The sequence below is a fragment of the Mytilus californianus genome, unplaced genomic scaffold (assembly GCF_021869535.1).
Source record: "Mytilus californianus isolate M0D057914Y unplaced genomic scaffold, xbMytCali1.0.p SCAF_9, whole genome shotgun sequence".
Taxonomy (NCBI): domain Eukaryota; kingdom Metazoa; phylum Mollusca; class Bivalvia; order Mytilida; family Mytilidae; genus Mytilus; species Mytilus californianus.
Window position 1 is genome coordinate 80,871,660 of NW_026262745.1, and position 22,206 is coordinate 80,893,865.

Here is a 22,206-nt window from a genome sequence, read left to right on the forward strand (position 1 = left end):
CAATGGAGTAAAAAGAAGAGTCGACAACCGAAGCGCTATCCAAAAAAGAATCGCCATCAATGGACAAAAGACAAACCAGGTAACAAATAAGACACACAAAGACAAACAATACCATTCAACATTAAGAACTAAAAAGAAATAAGAAACACGGACCCCGAAAAAAAAATGGGCGACCTCAGGTGCTCCGGAAGGGTAAGCCGGTCATTCTTGCAAGACACCAGCTGTCCAAAAAATCACGATAATTGCGACAAGCTTTCGAGTAAATGTGCACATGACAAAAACGTACACAATACATATAGACAAGATACAAATTTTCAAGAAACACAGTGCTTTATTTTAGTTCTTCATCTTGACAGTCGCTGCATGATTTTCAAAAATCATATCCTACAAGGTCAAGACGACCCCCCTAGTGTCGGCTTAAGTGGTTGTCTTGAAAATTCACATTAAAACATGTTAACCCTACCGCAATTTTGCGCCTGTCCCAAGTTAGGAACCTCTGGCCTTTGTTTTTCTTGTATTGTTTTCAATTTTTGTTCTTTTGTGTGTTATGGAGTCTGGAATGGAGTGCATTCCTCTGAACCAACTTACATCGTTGTTTCTTGGTCGGCTGCAGCCTACCCCAGTGTGTGAGGATTCCCGTATTGTTTTGACACATTCCCCATTTCCATTCACTTTTCTATTCACTATAGCTCAATAGTTGCTTGCCGCACTGTTGTTTTAATTTTTTTTAAATACTAAGATTCTATAACAAATAAACTGACAGAAATCTCTTATAAAGCATGAACTTTGCGCAATGATTTGTGGTGAAGTGGCGAGGTATAATTCTAAATATGGTGTGAAGGATTGTGTACCTAGTAGAATTCAGACAGCTAGAAAGACGGTGTATGCCTTCATGGGAGCTGGGCTCCATGGATTGAATGGACTTAACCCTAAAGTTTCGATGCACCTGGTGAAAATTTATGTGCTACCCAGACTTTTGTATGGCTTAGACTCTATAAGACTTTCCGTTTCTGATATGAAATTACTCTCCGTATACTATACCAAACTTCTAAAGCAAATTCAGCATCTGCCAGAGCGCACTGCTACTTCTGCTGTTTACTTACTTCTCGGTCAAATTCCTGTTGAGGCTGAACTGCATAAGCGTATGCTGAATTTTTTCGGAAACATCATCAGAAACCATGGTTCTGTCGAGCGTGAAGTTGCTATCAGACAATTGGCTGTAATGCCGCGTGATTCAAATAGTTGGTTTGTGAAAATTGTTGATTTAACCGAACAGTATGGCTTACCATCACCACATGATCTTATTAATGTGCCACCTGGAAAAATTGAGTGGAAAAATATTGTAAGAAAAACAATCTCCTCATATTGGATGGATCTACTAAAAACAGAAGTAAAATCTAAGTCATCTCTAAAGTTTTTAAATGTCAATAATATCACTCAAGGAAAAACCCATAATGTCTGGGATAGCTGTGGAACAGAGCCTTTTACTTCAACTATGGCCTGTATAAAAGCAAAAATCATGCGTGGAACATACACCTTACAACATGACAGAGCTAAGTTCGACAGATCTGGTGGAACTAATTCAGCATGTAAATTATGTGGCAAAGGAAGCGAGGACATTAAACATTTCCTTTTATGTTGTGAAAAATTGAGAGACATACAGGAGCATTTCCTAAATATTATGCTAGTAAAGTTATATGACAGTGTTGATGTAGGAGTGTATAATGAAATATTATCATCTGATGATTTGCAACTCAAAGTTATTATTGACTGTTCATCCTTTGAATTCCTAGACGAATCCACCATCTCTATAATTGAATGCATATCTAGAGGTTATTGCTATAGATTGCATCAGAGAAGAGCTTTGCTACTTCAAATAACCTAGAATTATACAAGTGACAATAATTTTGAAACCGTTAAATTGTGAACAATTCCATTTGGAGAACTTTTGTGAACTATACAAGCAGAAGTATGGATAGCTAGTAGAGGAGTCATGTACATACACGTTTTAAAGTATATATTTAATTACCCATTTTTTGTCATTAATTGTATATACCTGGTAATATAAAGTTAACGTTGAAATCCCAAAATAAAATATAAAGTTAACGTTGAAATCCCGATATAAATCATGTAGTTAAGGTGTGATTGAGCCCCTGTATATAGCAAGTCCCAAGTTACACCGGTTGGTGGTGCGCCTGACAGAGGCGGAACTTACAGAATAGGTAACAGGTATGACAGTGTTGTTCTCATTCATCGATCTTGTTATGTAAATTACACAAAAATGGAAAACAAACTACAAAACCCGCAAGTGATTGACACAGACATTCATATTTTATTTTTTTCAAGTTGTCGAGTAAAAAATGCTGCTTTTCAAAAATAATTTTTAGTGCCAGGAAACACCTAGAATGCAGGATTATAACGCTATTAACCCCAGAGCTTCTGGGGGCCTTAAGCGGCCCCATACCCCCTGCCGTAATGCAGCCTCGCTATGCGAGGCTGGAGGGACACTTCGTGTCCCTTTTGTCTAATTTGCCGAAACCGTACCATTTTTTTTGGCGGCATGCTACGCCTATGATACCAAAAACGACTTGAAGTCGGTGACCATACCGGATATTTTATATCGTTAAAACGGAAATTTATATAACATATAGTTTACGTATACCAGAGACATATAATACATATGTATTATATGTCTTTGCTTATAGTTATACCGTCTACAAAAGACGAACTAAACCATCGTCCAGCCGGGATGTTTTTACTACACTGTATATTGAATAGCACACTCTACTCTTTTTCTCTATAAACCACATATGCATGTATTTACATGCGCATCAGTCTGTTTCGATGCAGTGTGCAAAATGTCCTACCATAGGACCTCACCATAGCTCATGATGGTGCTCCTCAGAAACGAGGCTTATACAGAACTTACAATTTACGAACTTTTCATTGACATCTTTCCCTCACACTTACATTCCCCAAAATTTGACCTGCAACTTGACGTTGAGAGATTGTGTAACAGGGAAACTATTGATCCATTTGTTGATATTGTAGTTTAATTTCTTACGTAAGAAATATAGCAAAATGATGGACTAAAGAAAATTATAAGCTTTGGTTTTACCAGGTCCTATGGCAAAAACTATTTGAATTTTGTACCCTGACCATAATATTAATAATCGTACCTCGTGGAATATTTATATGTATGCCATTTCGTACCTCATGGAATATTCTTATGTATGCCATTTCGTACCTCTTGGAAAATTTATATGTTGCCATTTCATATGCTAATGGAATATTTATATATGATTGAGAATGGAAATAGGGAATGTATCAAAGAAAAAGAGACAACAACCCGACCAAAGTGCAGAAAACAGCCCAAGGCCACCAATGGGTCTTCAACACAGCTAGAAAATCCCGCACCCGGAGGCGGTCTTCAGCTGGCCCCTAAACAAAAATGTAAACTAGTTCAGTGAAAATGGACATCACACTAAAACTCCGAAACATATAAATGCACCAAAATAAAAAAAAACAGTCAAGACTAACAAAGGCCACAGCTTCCTGACTTGCTGTACCGGTCCCCAGACAAATAGGCATCCTGACAAATCAGCACCAGAGAAAGACACTTCAGCACCCTGACAAATCGGCACCTAGACAAATCGGCACTTTATAATGATAAAATCAATTATTTTATCCTTGATCAAAATATAGTGAACCAAACATTAAAGTTACCTGGCACTGATATATGTATGTGGGTATGAACTCAATTTACAAGTTTAGTGTTAATATAGCGATTATGTTCCACTGTTTTTACAAGTTACCAATTTAATTCCTGCACTATTTATGACATTATTGTCAATATTGTATATGGTATCTTCGAAAAAGTATCTTACGAAGTGGTTTATTCTTTTTGTTGTTTATTTGTGAAGACTGTATTGCAGCTTAGTCATTTGGGTAGCTGTCTTATTTTTGTGTATTCTTTTTCCTGATACATGAACATTTATTTTATAGAAACTGTATACAAACAAAGACAACATAAGCTCTAATGAGCTTTAAACCGACATACAAGACATTTATAACAATACAACAAATAATTTAATTGCATTTATAAGGGGATTTCTAATATTACTGTTAATTTTGCAATGATGAAAAAATTCCCTTTACTCCCTTATGTACAAATGCTACTAGCTCTATCGGAATTGGCTCCTGTATGGAAATGAAAAGTATGAAAGGAGAATAGGGGCTACCTGTTTTATAACAATTTATATAATAATTAAAAATATCTAAAAGCCACTTACCAGTGATGCATGTTCTATTTTGCCACTTTTGACAGCCACCAAATTGTAAAGCTTCCTGTCTTGGGCGGACAACATTGTGGCACTGTATGCATTTTGTACAACTGTCGTCTGACATTGTGTAAGAAAAGGATATTAAAAAGTGTTGACCTTTATATATACTTCTGGGTTTTTACTCATTATGGCTTGCACACGCTTTTATGTTTACGGCTTTTAATATTAAAACAATAAAATATAGTTTTCAGGTATTGTGTTGTCTTTACAGATGTAAGGATCAAACGAGAACACAAGCTGAAACACAAGCTATACACTTTTGATCTCTCATTTGTCTCTATTGAGAAATTATCAGATTTATACATAAAATACTGATTAATGCATAACTATAATTAATTATGATTTAATTAAATGATGTTTATTCAAACACCGTCATATCTAACAATCAATTATGATTTAATTAAATGATGTTTTACTATTCATACACAATCATTTAGGACATGTAGGATTTAATTAAATGATGATTTCAAATTTTGTATTGCATATTTTATCTACGGATTATAATATTACTGTAACAATTCTTTTATTTTTCCTAATATATATATTTAAAAAAATTAGGTGCCGAATTGTCTTGGTCCCATGTCCAGATCCGGAAATGTCCAAAATGTATGCCGAAATGTCTTCGGACTTGGGTGCCGAAATGTCTTGTTACCGCAAAAATGTGGGGGCTTAAACAGTTTTAGTGAGATCTCAACCCTCCCCCATTACCTCTAGCCAATGAATAAACAAACACACAGCAGTAATGTCAGTTTATCAGATATTACATGTATAAGCAATGGGTCAACTTTATTTAATTGGTGTATGGAATGATTGTAAGGTGTACATGTCTGTCTGGCAGGGTTCTGACATACAACCTTGGCTTGACCTCATTTTCATGGTTCATTGGTCAATGTTATGATTTTGTGGTTTGATCTGTTTCTCAGGTACTATTAGCAATTGGACCACTAAATTTGGTTTGAATTATAAATTTTTGTTTTACAAAATCTCCAATACCGATGTTGGTGCAAAATTTCAACGATTTACAAATATATGATACGAATAGTAAACATTTATTTATCTATGAGGTTCGAAATAGTATATGCAGTTTGTCCATATGGTCATAATGGTTTTGATCATGAGAATGAAATGGTAAGTGTTGGGTATGAAACTGTAGTTTTGAGTACGAAATGGCAAAGGTACAAAATGGTCAAGGTACGAATGACTAGCTTCCCAAAGATTTACTCCTCACTTCTCGTTGTATTAAATCCAGTATTGTTTACTACAACATACTCATACAAGATACACCCAAAAATACTCCAGAAACCAAAAAATTACAACACGGGCAACTTCACGTTATGGCCAGTCAAATTCTATTGGATTCATTGACTTCTATTGGTCACTTGATTTCAGAAAATGAAACAGACGACGACAGCCATTTTGTAAACAAATTTTTACGGATCACATCAAAGATTTTACCATATTTGATAGATGCTGTTTGTTTTCTTTTGGTAATTACAGAAAACCAATGTTATGATATGTTTCTTTATGTGATGATTAGATTTAAATCAGGGCTTCCAAAAAGTATTTGAGCCAGGTGGACATTTTTTTTCTTATCCCTTTTTTAGCCCCTTTTAGATGTGTATTTGAATTACCATACTTGTCAAGAAAACAATTTTTTATTAAAAATACAAAAGTATTTAGCATGGTGTATGTATCTGTTTTTAAGATAGGTTCAACTACAATGAACAAAGGAAGATAACTCCAACTCAATTTTTTTATTTTTCTAGCAAAATACAATTCAATGTTTTATTTAAAAATTCACAAAATTGCAAAATGAAAGCAGTCTTCACCCTTCAGTGCCCACAAGCACTTTGATTTGTCATGTGAATTTCTCACTGGAAAACTATATTTGGTATATGGGTTCCTTGCAATGTCTACATGTCTTTCAGATAGGGTTCACCTGACCTGGACCTCGTTAATTTTACTAGATCAGTAATCAAGGTAAAGTTACATGATAAGTTCTGTTTCTCAGATACTATAAGCAGTAGGTCAACTTTATGTCGTGTATAGAATGATTGTTAGGGGTACATATCAGTCTGGCAAGTTTTATCTGACCATGACCTTATTTTCATGGTTCATTGGTCAATGTTAAGTTTTTGTCGAGCCTGTGACTTTTGTTGAAGAAAGCTTGACATAAGGATAGTGATCAGACGGTAGGGGCGGCGTTAAATAACTACTTAAAAGCTTAATATTTCAGAGGGTAGAAGACCTGGATGCTTCATACCTTGTATATAGAGATGCCTTATGTTATGAAGTTTCCGTCTGTCTTATATCCTTTGTCCTTGACCTCATTTTCATGGTTCAGTGACTGCTTGAAAAAAAAGTTAAGATTTTTTGTAATGTTAATTTTTCTCTTATTATGAGTAATAGGATAACTATATTTGGTATGTGCATACCTTGCACAGTACTCATGTTTGTCAGACAGTTTTCACTTGACCTCGACCTCATTTAATGGATCAGTGAACAAGGTTAAGTTTTTTGTGGTCAAGTTCACATCTCAGATACTATAATCAATAGGTCTACTATATATGGTGTATGGAATGATTGTAAGGTGTAGATAGTCAAGATTGGAATCAAACGAACTTTGCCCAGACCGCCAATCGAGCTCGCCTCAATGATTGTAAAGTTAAGTTTTTGTGTTTTGGTCTATTTTTCTAATACTGTATGCAATAGGGCATCAATATTTAATGTATGGAAATATTTTATGATGTACATGTCAGTCTGGCAGGTTTTATTTGACCTTGACCTCATTTTCACGCATTGCTCAATGTTAATTTTTTGTGTTTTGGTCTGTTTTTCTTTAACTATAAGCAATATGTCAACTATGTTTGTTGTATGGAATGATTGTAATGTTTATATGTCTGTCTGGCAGGTATATATGACCTTGACCTCATTTTCATGGTTCATTGGTCAATAATAAGTTTTCGTGGATAAGTTTGTTTCTTAGAACTATATTTGATACTTTAACTATATTTGATCCATGGAATGATTGTAAAGTGTACATGTCTGTCTGGTAGGGTTCATCTGACCTTGACCTCATATTCACGGTTCATTGGTTAATATAAAGTTTTCATGGTTTGGTCTGTTGAATGATTGTAAGGTGTACATGGATTTCTGACTTGGTTTAACTGACCTGGACCTCATTTTCTTGGATCATGATAAGTTAATGTGATACTTGTAGTTAAACTTTATATTTAGGGCTATCAACATGAAATCAGTGGTAGTAAAGCAGGCGAGACATTTAAGCGTATGCACTCTTGTTGTGTTTTGTTCTGTTTCAAGTACTATAAGCAAAATGGTAAACTATATTTGGTGTTTAGAATGATTGTAAGGTGTACATGACTGTCTGGCAGGTATCATCTAATATTGACCTCATTTTCATGGTTCATTGGTCAATGTTAAGTTTTTGTGTTTTGGTCTGTTTTTTAAATACAATAAGCAGTAGGTTAACTGTATTTGGTGTATGGAATGATTGTAAGGTGTACATGTCTGTCTGGCAGGTATAATATGACCTTGACCTTATTTTCATGTTTCATTGGTCAATGATGTCATTGTTTAAGTAATCTTTAAAATTGGAATTATCTTCCTTTGTCCATAATTGTAGTTGAATCAACTACAACCAATGCTTCATACAAAGCAATGTTTAATTTTACTTCCCATTAATAAATTAAAGCAATAATTATCCTTCTGTGCTTACAAGCACTTTGATTGGTCATTTTTTATGCAATGCTTATTATCACAAAACACAGATCAAGTTTGAATTTTGGTGGCGTCACTTTTACCGTTCTAGAGTTATGCCCTTTACAAATGAAACAATTGCTGAATTTTTCGTTTCCATTCTCTAATTTTAGTTTGCCTCAACCAAATGTTATGAAACTTATACATCATGCTTATTACCACAAAACACAGATCAAGTTTGAATTTTGGTGGCGTCACTTTTACCGTTCTAGAGTTATGCCCCTTTACAAATGGAAAAATTGCTGAATTTTTCGTTTCCGTTCTCTAACTTTAGTTTGCCTCAACCAAATGTTATGAAACTTAGACACAATGCTTATTACTACAAAACACAGATCAAGTTTTGAATTTCGGTGGTGTCGCATTAACTGTTCTAGAGTAATGCCTCTTTATTAATGGAAAAATTGCAAAATTTTTATTTTCTTCTAAATATCAAGTTTGAATTTTTATTAAAATTGGAGTTATCTTCCTTTGTCCATGATTATAAATGAACCTATCCACAATATTCATTACCACAAAACTAATATCAAGTACAAATTTTTTGTTTCCGTTTTCTAGCTTTAGTGCCTCAACCAAATGATATGAAACTTATACACAATGCTTATTACTACATAATACAGATTAAGTACGAAATTTGGTGGCAACACTTTTACCATTCTTGAGTTGTGTCCCTTTATAAACATAAAAATTGCTGAATTTTTCATTTCTGTTCTCTAACTTTAGTTTGTCTCAACCAAATGTTATAAAACTTATACACAACTGTTCTAGAGTTATGCGTGTTTACAAATATTAAAATTGCTGAATTTTAAGTTTCTGTTCTCTACTGAAGTTAGCCTCAACCAAATGTTATGAGACTTACACACAATGCTTATTACCACAAAACTCAGATCAAGTTCAAATTTGGGTAGTGTCACTTTTACCGTTTTTTTCAGTTATTTGTTTAATTGAAACTAGTGTGTTTCCTTCAAAAAGTCCTATTAAATGAAATCAAAGCATACTGTACATTATAAAGGACAACTGCGTATACTTTTTAGAAGTTCTAACATAAAAATTGTTTTCATTAAATGTACTGAATTTAAATATGAAACCTTCAAACCACAAACTTGTCACCCGATGCATCAATTTTTTTCATCAAAGAAGTTGAAATTTTCTTCTTGACTTCTGGGAAACATAATTATGCTGAATTTAAAGGATCTCTTTTGTGTACAATACTGGAATATTTTTTTTTTTCCAGTATTGTATTACAGTGTTGTGGTTTTTAAAAAAACTATATCAGATGGCAAAACATAATAAATGAAATATGACATGACAATTTTATCAGATTTGAGCATAAAATATTCATCATAATAATAATTAATGATGTCAAAAAGAATTTTTTTTAGCACTAATACTCATATTTATGATTGACAAGGGTTGGAATATGTTTAAAGAACAAATGATGATAGAGCAATTGTCATCAAAGAAAGTCTCAAATCTGCAGTGGTCTTTATCTTAAGGGGACCATACTTTTCCTACAGAACAGTTTTCACAATAAGATTGATAGATAATTCTAAACATTTATCAAATTGCCATTCTGTCTAAATTGGAATGGTCAAACTGTTAACATCAAACCAAAGAATTCAATTTGACTTTTTTCACATGGAATAAAACTAATATTAAGAGTTAAAAAAAATAGTTTAAATAAATGTAATGAAACTGACTATTCAAAAATGTTTAAATAATCATTGCTAAAAAATGTAATTTTAGTATACTTATGGGTACATCATTAATTGATAAAGTAATTATTCAGATTTGATTATATAACAATAATAAGCCTTATTATTTATACTAGTGTTGGGGACTTGTGGCATTTATTAAGCAATATGATTGGAAGCAATTAAATTTTACAATTCACTCATATACTGCACTAAAATCAGATGCATTTTTTTTTCAAACTATGGATTGATTCAGACAAAGCTGAGAAATAATCAAAGTATCCCAAAATGTCAAAAACTTAGTTATATTCTTCCTATATGAAAAAGTATTGGAGAAAAGGAAGAATTTTTTATCCCTTGAAAATGACTCAATTTTTATATGTATTGAATTCTGTGATGTGTCTTTTTGTGAACTAGCCTGTGTCGAATTTGTGCCACTTGATATGCTGTAATACACAAATGTGCCACTTGGATCTGACAAAATTTCTGACGTATCGGTTCCAATAGTATTTTACTAGTTATGTCCCTTTTTTGACACGTATATACTTCAAACTTATTTGTACTATTATAATTATTTTAGCACCATATGCTGTTGTGTACAAGTTTAATAACCTTTTAACTATTATATAATTGATTATATATTTATACTACAGAATACCGATATATGTAAAACAAAAAGGGAAATATATTTTATCATTTTCAAAACAGTTCCTGGACTAAATAAGTCTTTGCAGTAACTCTGGGACATAATATATTATTTCATGATTTTCTTTGATATTTTGGTATTTATTTTTTTCACTGCTGTAACCAAATAAGTCCCTGAAAGAGATTGTTTTAAGTTCAAAGGACAAGACTTTTATATTTCTCTGTAAATGTAATATTTGTATTAACTTTAAACTTTTATTACAGGAGTCCTTCATCACAAAAATAATAAAATATTTACATTACTATTGTCTATAAATGATTTTTTCCTATCATCTTGATTTAAGCTTGTGCACAGACCATATAAAATTTTTGTTTCAGTTAACGTTGAATAAGTCAAATTCACAGCTGATTCATTGCTTTTTCAAACACATGTGCTTTTCCAAACACACCAAATATTGTGTACAATCGGTTCACATGCATGTTGACATCAATGTTTGAGACAAAAAAAAACTACAATGTCAAAAAATGTCTTTCCTTCGGAATTTAGTTCAAGCAGGGTTTCATAAGAGGTGACCAATCGTTTGGATTTAAATATTTTTTTATGCCCCCGCCGTAGCGGAGGGGGCATTAAATTTTACCCGTGTCCATCTGTACGTACAAACGTACGTACATCCCAAAGTTGGTTTTCGTTCTCTAACTTTAGTTTGCCTCAACCAAATGTTATGAAACTTACAAACAATGCTTATTACCACAAAACACAGGTCAAGTTTGAATTTTGGTGGCGTCACTTTAACTGTTCAGGAGTTATGCCCCTTTACAAATGGAAAAATTGCTGAATTTTTCGTTTCCGTTCGCTAACTTAAGTTAGCCTCAACTAAATGTTATGAAACTTATACACAATGCTTATTACCACAAAACACAGATCAAGTTTGAATTTTGGTGGCATCACTTTAACCGTTCTAGAGTTATGCCCTTTACAAATGGAAAAATTGCTGAATTTTTCGTTTCCGTTCTCTAACTTTAGTTTGCCTCAACCAAATGTTATGAAACTTATACACAATGCTTAACTTATTACCACAAAATACAGATCAAGTTTGAATTTTGGTGGTGTCACTTTAACTGTTCTAGAGTTATGCCCCTTTACAAATGGAAAAATTACTGAATTTTTCGTTTCCGTTCTCTAACTTAAGTTAGCCTCAACTAAATGTTATGAAACTTATACACAATGCTTATTACCACAAAACACAGATCAAGTTTGAAATTTGGTGGCGTCACTTTAACCGTTCTAGAGTTATGCCCTTTACAAATGGAAAAATTGCTGGATTTTTCGTTTCCGTTCTCTAACTTAATTTAACTTTGAGTTACATATTAATTTTTTTACTTCTGTAGAATTTATATAATGTTAGTTTATCTGAAAATATAAGAAAAAAGTAACAGACAATTTCGCATAATTTTCAACATATTTGTATTAGGACGGCAAATTTGAGTTATATTTTCTATTATAAAGAGATAGAAAGACATCAATTTCTGACTCCAAAGGCAAGTAAGAACCAGAAAACAGAAAATTTTCCAAATTGCAGCCAATTTCATTTTCCTTGAAAATAATGCAACTTCAGATTGGCAGGCTTTAATATCAGTCCCATCGTTGTCTTTAGAAAGTAGCAACAACAGTTGTTTCTAAGGGCTTGCTTTCCGACTGTTTTATAAAAAAATTCACAAACAAGAACATTTTCTTTTGGGAGTTAACTGAACTATTCCTATTTTCCCACCCATACAAAGCTATTGGTTTTATAGTATGGGAAAGGTGAAATAGATTTTATGTCTCTATAAAGTTTAAAACGAGCTTTCAGTCCTTTTTCGAATTGATACAAAATTTTCCTAGCTTGGTCAAATTTCCCAGTGTTTTTTTAACAGTATACCAAGATATTTGTAATTCATAACACGTTCAATGTTATCTTTATTAATTCTAATCTTGTCTGTCGACAGACAATCATCATGTTAATGATTCTTTGATAGTTATTTTTTTTTCTTTCTTTGGTATTAATTTCTAGGAACTTATAATCTTGACAATATTTATACAAAATATTTAACTTGTTCTGATCAAAGACCTTGGTGTGAATCTGAAAATAATGCATATAATGGGAATGGAATTTTTCACCCATTTAATATTGGGCAGTCACTTTTCTTCTCGATACTGTGGGTAATTCATTTATGAAGAACGTGAACAGACTGGGACTTTAACCATCACATTGAAGAACACCAACCTCTGATGTTAAAAAATCAGTTGCCTATTGGTGTTGCTGATTACCTTTACCTATTGTCATGATTGTCAGAGCTACAGATAAGAATTCACAACTTGGGGTTTTTATCCACCATTTTTTTATATAATTGAGTGAAATAGTTTTTTTCAATTGCATTATTATTTCCAATTCACCCCTCAAGCAAAAATCAAATTGGGTTTTTCACCATCAAACTCCTTAATGTATTGAGTTTTTTCATCATCAAGATATTGAATTTAGGTATGTTATATTGAAATGATATCAAACCGAGATGTTCATCCATCTTAAATATGTTTCTTTTGAAGATGAACTACATTTTCTTTTAAAATATTCATCGATCTATAAATATTCGAGAGATAACCTCATTAAAAAATTAAATAATGTTCTATTGAACAACAAATAACTTGCTTATATCAATTCTAAATAGTAATTCCCCAACAGTATCTAATTGTTGTGAATTATTTGAATGAATGCTTGTTGGTGAGAAACTCATTGTTAAAAGGTACTTGAACTTTTTAAAAATAATTTATATATTTTTTCTCATACTTATCCACTGTCACTCCTTCATTGTACATTTGTTATTTTAGTTTGTCTGTATTTTGTTGCCATAACCATTTATTGTTAACTATATTAGCATGAACACTCGTGTTAATATAGTTATCTTCTCTTATCTTCATTATATATGTGATAGCTGTTTTATTTGGTTTATACCCTGACGAACAATTGTTCGTTTAATTTGTGTCAGGTTTGTTTCAACCGTTCTGCCAGTTTTGTATTTTCTCTCAAATTAAATAAACTGGTGTCACTAGTGGGACAGTAACTAATTACCTTTTTAGAGCACATAAGATCACCCTTCGGTTTATTTGGGGTAGGTGTTGCTAAGTTTTTAGATTTTTATGTAGTATTTGTGAACATTGGATCCTGTAAGACAGTTTTGCCAGTCCTACTTTAAAAAAAAAAGATAGTTCCCAGTTGAATTAAGATACACCTTAAAACCTTGACTAGATCGACAAGGTTAAGGATATCACTCATCAACAGAAATGAAAAAAAAAAAAAACTTTTAAAACTAAAATAATACTTGAATGTTTTTGTTTAATTTTATTTACATAAATCTGATTAATTTAGTTGTCCCTAATAAGGTTTGGTTTCCATTGCTTTTCAACGACATAAATTGTAATTGATTTGGCTTTTCACTGTTCCAACTGATTTAATTCTCGCACCACTTATTAGTCATATGGAGACGAAACCCGTGTTTGTCGTTCTAACAAATTATGTTCTCGTTACTTAGGCGCGTATACTCGCCTTGGATGCATGGTTTTCTGTCTGGACTCGCCATTGCAAGAACCCGTGAGTCCGAGGAACGGTTCCTGACAACACTAGCTGAGTCTTATTATCATCATAATTATCCCTTGGCTATGCGTCTATTCAATATTTTTACCGGAAATTTACATTTGTTTTAATTCATTCATTGTCATTGCTATTAATAAGAAATAATAAGAATAAGAATATTTATTGAATCCAATTAAAGGGCCCGTTTCCGAGCATATACATATATATATAGTATTAATTATACAGTAATTTTTAAGATACCGGTATATTACTTTAAAAATAAATGATTAAATAACTATACTCCATACCAGATGGTGTTTGAAAATAAATAAAATAGAATATTAACTCTCTCTAATACATAAAAATAAATAAACTACTGTAACATCACTACTACATGTATATTTAGTTAGTTACTGGAATGCAAATTTTCTCTTATTTCAAAACAAGTACTTATAAATCTTGACACTGACATATTAACATTTTCAGACTCACATGACATTAACCAAATAAATTGTTCATACTTTGAAATAAAAGGGAAGTTTTTACATTGAATGCATGCTTCATTAAGAATAAAATTCCGTTCATTTTCATATACAGTGCATTTCATTAAAATATGAAACTCGTCTTCAACCTGCATATTTTTACACTGCCCACGAAATCTTATCTTTATCGATTTTTTTATATGTCGTAATGATATGTCCCGAGCACTACGAAAATACTTAAGATCACATGACTTACGCTAATTGGATAAACGCAGAGAAGATCGAAATCTGTTTACATCAGCATGTTTCAGTTCAGTTTCTTGTATGTTCCTCAATTAATTGTGGAGCACTACCCATAGGGTATAATTGTAGCAACTATATGTATGAAAGTGTTTACCTTTTTGAGCAACGGACAATTCCAACAGGGACCCAGATCAACTATTTGATGTAACGCTCTATATTTAGAACGAAAGAAGATTTCCAATTATAAATATTACAAAAATATATTTACGCGACGATAATGTATAGATAATATAAGGGTAATACTGCACACGATAACGACTAGAAGGGTTGAGAACGCATGGTTTTGACATATATATTATAGAGAAATTTTCATTAAATATTCTTCAAAGTTTGAAATATAATGTATACATAGTTTAGTTGCACTTGTCCATAGATAAATGTCCATGTATAAAGTTTTATAGACCATGTACAAATTTAGCCAGTGGGGTTTATGATGTAAGTAAACACTCGATTCAGATTACTAAATGACCATGTTATGTAAACCCCATTACACATGTTACTTTTAAGTGTATTGGGAAGGTTAAGAGTTTAAAGAAGGGTAATTCAACGGTCACTTCAAAGATGCAAAATTTTAGTACCGACATTTATTACTTTATTTGATTAATGGGATAGTTTCTCCGGGTACTATATAAACAAGTTTGTTCAGTTGGTGTACTATCTGTGTATTCCAACTGAACAGAACTTTGTGTTTTTATTTTAAAGGTAACCGGACAATTTCAGAAACCCTAGTGGTATGATAAAGTCCTAAAAAAAACATGAACAGCATACAAATTACTTGTCAGCCACATACACATACGAGTTTCATCCGACCTCCCTCTACACCAAGTCGAGTATAGTCTCACCCCAACTGACACCAAAACCAAGTATAAAATATAATTGGGTTTTCCTTTGCATAGATTGGGTTTTTGAACGCTGCAATCGTCAATTGCATTAGGTTTTCAATTGTTTTTATTGCGTGATCACGCAAATACGCAGCTTATCTGGAGCTCTGTATAATTGTTCAACCAGATTGTAAAATTGACAATACAATTGGGACATTTAAATTGACCAGTTGGTATTATTAGAGTTGAATTAACCTTGATGCTACCTGTACTGTTTTTTATTCACCTTACCCAACCGTACAGCTTTTCTTCACCTAGGGATATTCTATTATAAAATTGATAGGGAATCGTCGTCGTCTGTTAACTTTTACAAAATCTTCTCCTCTGAAACTATGGAGCCAAATTCAATTAAACTTGGCCACAACTATCATTTGGTTTTTTAGTTTAAAAAAATTGTCCAAGATGGCTGACATGGCTAAAAATAGACCATAGGGGTAAAATGCAAGTTTTGTCTATTATTTTGAAAACCACTATAAATAGAGAAAATCTGGCTGGGAAAAAATGTTCAGAATGAGGAGCTTTACCTATTGTCCCTTGAAGTCAAGACTGTCAGACAACTTCTTATAGGAGTTATTGCCCTTAAGTGACGAATTTTATCTTTTTTTTCAACAAAATGATCAGCAAAACAAGATCTACAAATTAGACAATATTGCAGAAATCCTTAAACAACTCCTTATTAGAGTTATTGCCCTTTAATGACAGTTTTTACCAATTTTTGCATTTTTGCCTAAAATCTTAAAAATAACAATAAACAGATAGAAACTTAAAAAAGCAAAAGTGATCAGCAAGACAAGTCTTCAAATATGTCTAATGGCTGAATTCTTCAGTGGACTTGTTATTGTAGTCATTGCTCTTTAATGACGATTTTAACCAATTTTTAGTGTTTTTGCTTATTATCTTGAAAACTTTAATAGATAGATATTAAAAGTCATGTGTATAATTTTGATTTCAGAGATAAATTTATCAAATCTGTTTGAATGAATAATATTAAATAGCTATCCAATACTACTATTAATAGCAATGCCTCTTTAGTATTCTATTTGGGGGTTTTTTGGGGGTGGGGTCCTCAGATTTAAACAAAAGAGTAATAAAACTTACTGACCATTTTTTGGGAATAATAACTAGACCTGACAACTGCATTAGATAATTTAAAAGACAAATTGTACGTCATGTTTTTAGCATCTCCCTGCTGATTTTGTCTAGTCCAGGACATTTATCAGGTTTCAATTTTTGCATAGCTATTTGTAATTTTGATATAGATATCTCAAAATTAAGAGGAAGAAAACTTCTTACTTTACCCTTTAACATTTTAAATCTTTCCTTCAAAACAAATTTTCTATCTAGCATTTTCTTTTAAAAAAATTTGTTGTGATCAGCTGTTGGTATAGTCAATTACAAGACTGCAACCTTAAAGTTAGAGGGGCATAAGATGCAATTTAGACAAAAAATTAAAATACGATTTTTTTGTTTCAAACAGTCATAAAAGCAGAATAATGAAATAATGTTTCGCTATAAGAAGTCAGTTTGGTTCAATTTGGTCAAAATAAGATCAAAAACATTGCAACCTCAGTTGAACCCGTTTTCATGCAACCCTAACTTGACCTTTGGCTGAAGATGGGTTACGCATGCCCTAAACATGCTAAGTTATTGTCTTTATCATGCAATTAAATTTGTACATTTTTTTTCCATCCCAATCGTTGAATTTGTTTTTGAAAGAAATCAACATGACTTAAACGCGGACCGCAATGAGGACCCAAATTGAACTGTTACGTAAACAGTAATTTGACATAACCGTTCGCTCGCAACAGAAGCAGGATACCAGGAGACTATATACGTCTAGTATACGTATATCGATATCGCTTCATGTTATCTGTACACCTGTATTAGTATAGTAGAAAGGTCGATTATTGGATAAAGTAAAGAAAAGAATGTCAACATTGAATATTGAAACAAGGGATCCACCATTAAAAAAAATCATTTCTTTGACCGATTCAGCCTACAAGAAATCATTCATATCCAGGTAAAACCATGATTTACATTTTTTAAATCTATGAAATCAAATCAAACAGACCTGGAAAAATTGTAATTATGCATCTCCACATGCTTCTCAGTCTATTTATATTTATATTTATGCTTATATCATGTATATAGGGTCGAATGACTATCAGCAGTCTTCGGAGGTAATCTCGATGGTTAAATAGATGGCGTCCAGTCTAAAATATGCACAAAATGCTAATACACTATATCGAGTTCATTCATTGTTCATCTTTTCTTTTGGACTTTTTTTAATTTGGAATTACGTTTTAGTATGTTATGAATCAAATATGAGAATTTTAGTCAAATCAGTGATCATGAATTTGACAGCAAATGCCCCTTTAAAGATAAATATCATGCATCAATTTCTTGTTCTGTTGTCTTTTATGAGTTGTTTATTCATTGATAAGTACACTGTATTATATTTAGAAAGGAGGGAATTAATTATGAAAATCTATATCAATATTTTTAGTTCATTTATTTTTTAGAATACAGAATTACTAAAAAGAAAGTCTGAGTATACACCACAGAAACATGCAGTCATTTGTAAGAGTAGGGTATGATGCATGCCAATCAGTGGTAAGACAAATTACCAAAACGCCAACATACTGCAAATTACAACAAATCAGGGTAAGTGTAGCATACTGAATAGCATGAAGTAGAGTAGAAAAGGTCAAAATTGTCCAAACCTTGTACAATTACAGAAATGAGGACCATGTGTAAGCTTTGCAGCTCAAAGAATTTTTTCTGAAGAGATGCTTTTTCCTCAATAGACGAATTTCAAATAGTGCATTTTCCTATACATTTCCTATGTCACAATACTTATGTTCGATCTGATTTTTCAATGAGGTAATTTATGCCTATTGACCTCGGGTCTACAAGTGTAACTCATTCATAAAAAAACACTTCCGGATTGGTCTGTAATGCCTTCTAAATTTAGAAATTTATGTATACACTTTGAAGTTTTGTAAATGCAGTTCCTCCCTCATGCTTAAGATGATGATGAAACTATGTACATTGTAAGATCCTAACATTCTCCCTTAGACTGAAATTGCTTATACTATTCAGTATGCAGTATTAAATGTTCATGAAACTTTGTGCATTGGAAAATCCCAACATAAAGATATGCATATTAAATGGTGGTTGGCAAAAAGTGGGGTTTTATGAGTATTTCCCAGCCCAGTGGGAAATACTAGGAAAACCTGGGTTTTACTGGGCAATACTGGGTAATAAGAAATAATGTCTTTGAAATTTTAAGATGATTGATCAGTGAACGATTAAAAATGCAATATATAAAAGACATAATATTTTAATTCATAAGTTCATTTGAGACTTTTTATACAATTTATAAATTTGAGAAACTCTAGGAATGCATGTTTTTGATTCAGCAATGCTGGATCTATATGATAACTCCGGATTTTGAGATGTTGCAGCATTTTAAGTTGAAGACATATCATGAAACTAATTATGTGTTTTTATACGACCGCAAAAAATTTTTGCGGTCGTATATTGGTATGACGTTGGCGTCGTCGTCGTCGTCGTTGTCTTCGTCGTCCTGCGTCGTCCGAAGACACTTTGGTTTTCGCACTCTAACTTTAGTTTAAGTGAATGGGTCTCTATGAAATTTTACCATAAGGTTCAATACCACAAAAGGAAGGTTGGGATTGGTTTTGGGGGTTATGGTACCAACAGTTAAGGAATTAGGGGCTAAAAAGGGGCCAAAAATAAGCATTTTTGTAACTTCCAGACATAACTTGTGTGTTAGTGTATGGATCTCTCTGACATTGTACCACAAGGTTCCATATCACACAGGGAATGCTGGAATTGATTTTGGGGGTAATTGCCTCAAAATATTAGGAATTAGGGGCCAAAAAAGGGGCAAAAAACAAGCATTTTTCTAGTTTCATGACAATAACTTGTGTGTAAGTGTATGGATCTTTCTGAAATTGTACTACAAGGTTCCATATCACAAAGGGAAAGCTGGAATTGAGTTTGGGGGTAATTGCCCAAAACATTAAGGAATAAGGGGCCAAAAAGGGGTCAAAAATAAGCATTTTTCTAGTTTCATGACAATAACTTGTGTGTAAGTGTATGGATCTTTCTGAAATTGCACTACAAGGTTCCATATCACAAAGGGAAAGCTGGAATTGAGTTTGGGGGTAATTACCCAAAACGTTTAGGAATAAGGGGCCAAAAAGGGGTCAAAAATAAGCATTTTTTCTAGTTTCATGACAATAACTTGTGTGTAAGTGTATGGATCTTTCTGAAATTGTACTACAAGGTTCCATATCACAAAGGGAAAGCTGGAATTGAGTTTGGGGGTAATTGCCCAAAACGTTTAGGAATAAGGGGCCAAAAAGGGGTCAAAAATAAGTATTTTTCTAGTTTCCAGACAATAACTTGTGTTCAAGTGTATGGATCTCTCTGAAATTGTACTGCAAGGTACCATACCACAAAGGGAAGGCTGGGATTGAGTTTGGGGGTGATGAATCATAAGGGGGTTCAAAAAATTTGGGGGGGGGGGATTTTTTTTTTTTCCTTTTATTTTCTTTTAAAATTTTCCATTTTAAGTTGGTTATTTCTGTTTTATATTTAAAAGCAAATAATAATGATATGGTAGGAGATACACACCAAACAGGATGTGAAAATTATTATATAATAAGTATTGTGCAATAGCAAGAAATTTTCAATTGCACAGTATTGCACAATAGCAAGAAATCTTCAATTGCACAGTATTGCGCAATAGCAAGAAATCTTCAATTGCACAGTATTGTGCAATAGCAAGAAATATCCAATAGCACAATATTGCGCAATAGCAAGAAATTGTCAATTGTTCAGTATTGCGCAATAGCAAGAAATATTCAATTGCACAGTATTGTGCAAAAGAAGATACTTCGTATAAATTGCTTATTTCTTGACCAATTTCAATGGGGTTTTATTCTTGAATTCTTGGGGTTCTTTAATATGCTGATTCTAACCGTGTATTAAGTTTTTGGATTTTGGGCCCTGTTTTTAAATTGGTCCACATTGAGGTCCAAAGGGTCCAAAATTTAACTTTGTTTGATTTCATCAAAAATTGAATTATTGGGGTTCTTTGATATGACGAATCTAACTGTGTATTTAGATTCTTAATTTTTGGTTCCGTTTTCAAATTGGTCTACATTAAGGTCCAAAGGGTCCAAAATTAAACTTTGTTTGATTTCATCAAAAATTGAATTATTTGGGTTCTTTGATATGACGAATCTAACCGTGTATTTAGATTCTTAATTTTTGGTTCCGTTTTCAAATTGGTCTACATTAAGGTCCAAAGGGTCCAAAATTAAACTTAGTTTGATTTTAACAAAAATTGAATTCTTAGGGTTCTTTGATATGCTGAATCTAAACATGTATTTAGATTTTTGATTATGGGCCCAGTTTTCAAGTTGGTCCAAATCGGGGTCCAAAATTAAACTTTGTTTGATTTCAACAAAAATTGAATATGTGGGGTTCTTTGATATGCTGAATCTAACGATGTATTTAGATTTTTGATTTTTTGGCCCCATTATCAACTTATCAACCACATTGAGGTCAAAAGGGTCCAAAATTAAACTTTGTTTGATTTCATCAAAAATTGAATTCTTTGGGTTCTTTGATATGCTGAATCTAACCATGTATTTAGATTTTGGATATTGGACCATAATAGGTGAATGTCCAATTTAAAATTTTTAAGTTCTTAGACCACATTCATTCTGTGTCAGAAACCTATGCTGTGTCAAATATTTAATCACAATCCAAATTCAGAGCTGTATCAAGCTTGAATGTTGTGTCCATACTTGCCCCAACTGTTCAGGGTTCGACCTCTGCGGTCGTATCAAGCTGCGTCCTGCAGAGCATTTTATTATGACTTCCAGAAACTTGATATTTATACACCATTTTAATCATCTACTGCCAACTTTTGACATCTAATTTGCCCTTAAATTAAGAAAAGATTGGTCGAACAGCTTCTTTATTTTAGATATACACTTGCATAAGAATTATGAAAGTATCTTATGTTTGTGTAAGTTAACAAAATTTGGTACAAGATGTGTATTAATATCAATGTTGATTCCCACACTTTTTTGAAATGCTATTATTCTATTCTTCTCAGGTAAGTAAGAGTACTGATAAAATACAGTATGATAGACAACTGTCATTATTTACAAACAATTTCATTCAAAGGTGAAGTATTAATTGGAATCTCCTCTATTTTATTGCCAATCATAATTGACCACAGTCAATATCTTTTGTATAACATAATTGAATGTACACTCTATTATACTGCTCAATTTATACCTTAATACACCATTTATTGTCAATTATTGACCTCAGTAGTATACCTATAGTAACTTTTGATCTACACTACATAAAATTATTCTGTAAATTCTGTTTCAAAGATGAATGATTAAAGGATTAAAAAGATGCAT

The 22,206-nt window shown here is 32.5% G+C and overlaps 1 protein-coding gene across 7 annotated transcripts in view; it reads left to right on the forward strand.

The window, feature by feature from the left end:
- The window catches only part of LOC127716501 (uncharacterized), a 295,020-nt gene that overhangs the window by 205,434 nt on the left and 67,380 nt on the right, over positions 1–22,206 (forward strand). For 2 of the 7 annotated variants that reach the window (XM_052222740.1, XM_052222738.1), the window contains exon 5: positions 18,253–18,394. In XM_052222740.1, coding sequence (XP_052078700.1) covers positions 18,299–18,394 — 96 coding nt within the window. In that variant the 5' untranslated portion in view covers positions 18,253–18,298. Of the gene's footprint in view, positions 1–2,936; positions 3,065–14,805; positions 14,994–17,410; positions 17,751–18,252; positions 18,395–22,206 lie in introns of those variants that run through there. The other 5 variants (XM_052222739.1, XM_052222741.1, XM_052222737.1 and 2 more) reach the window with 5 other exon arrangements.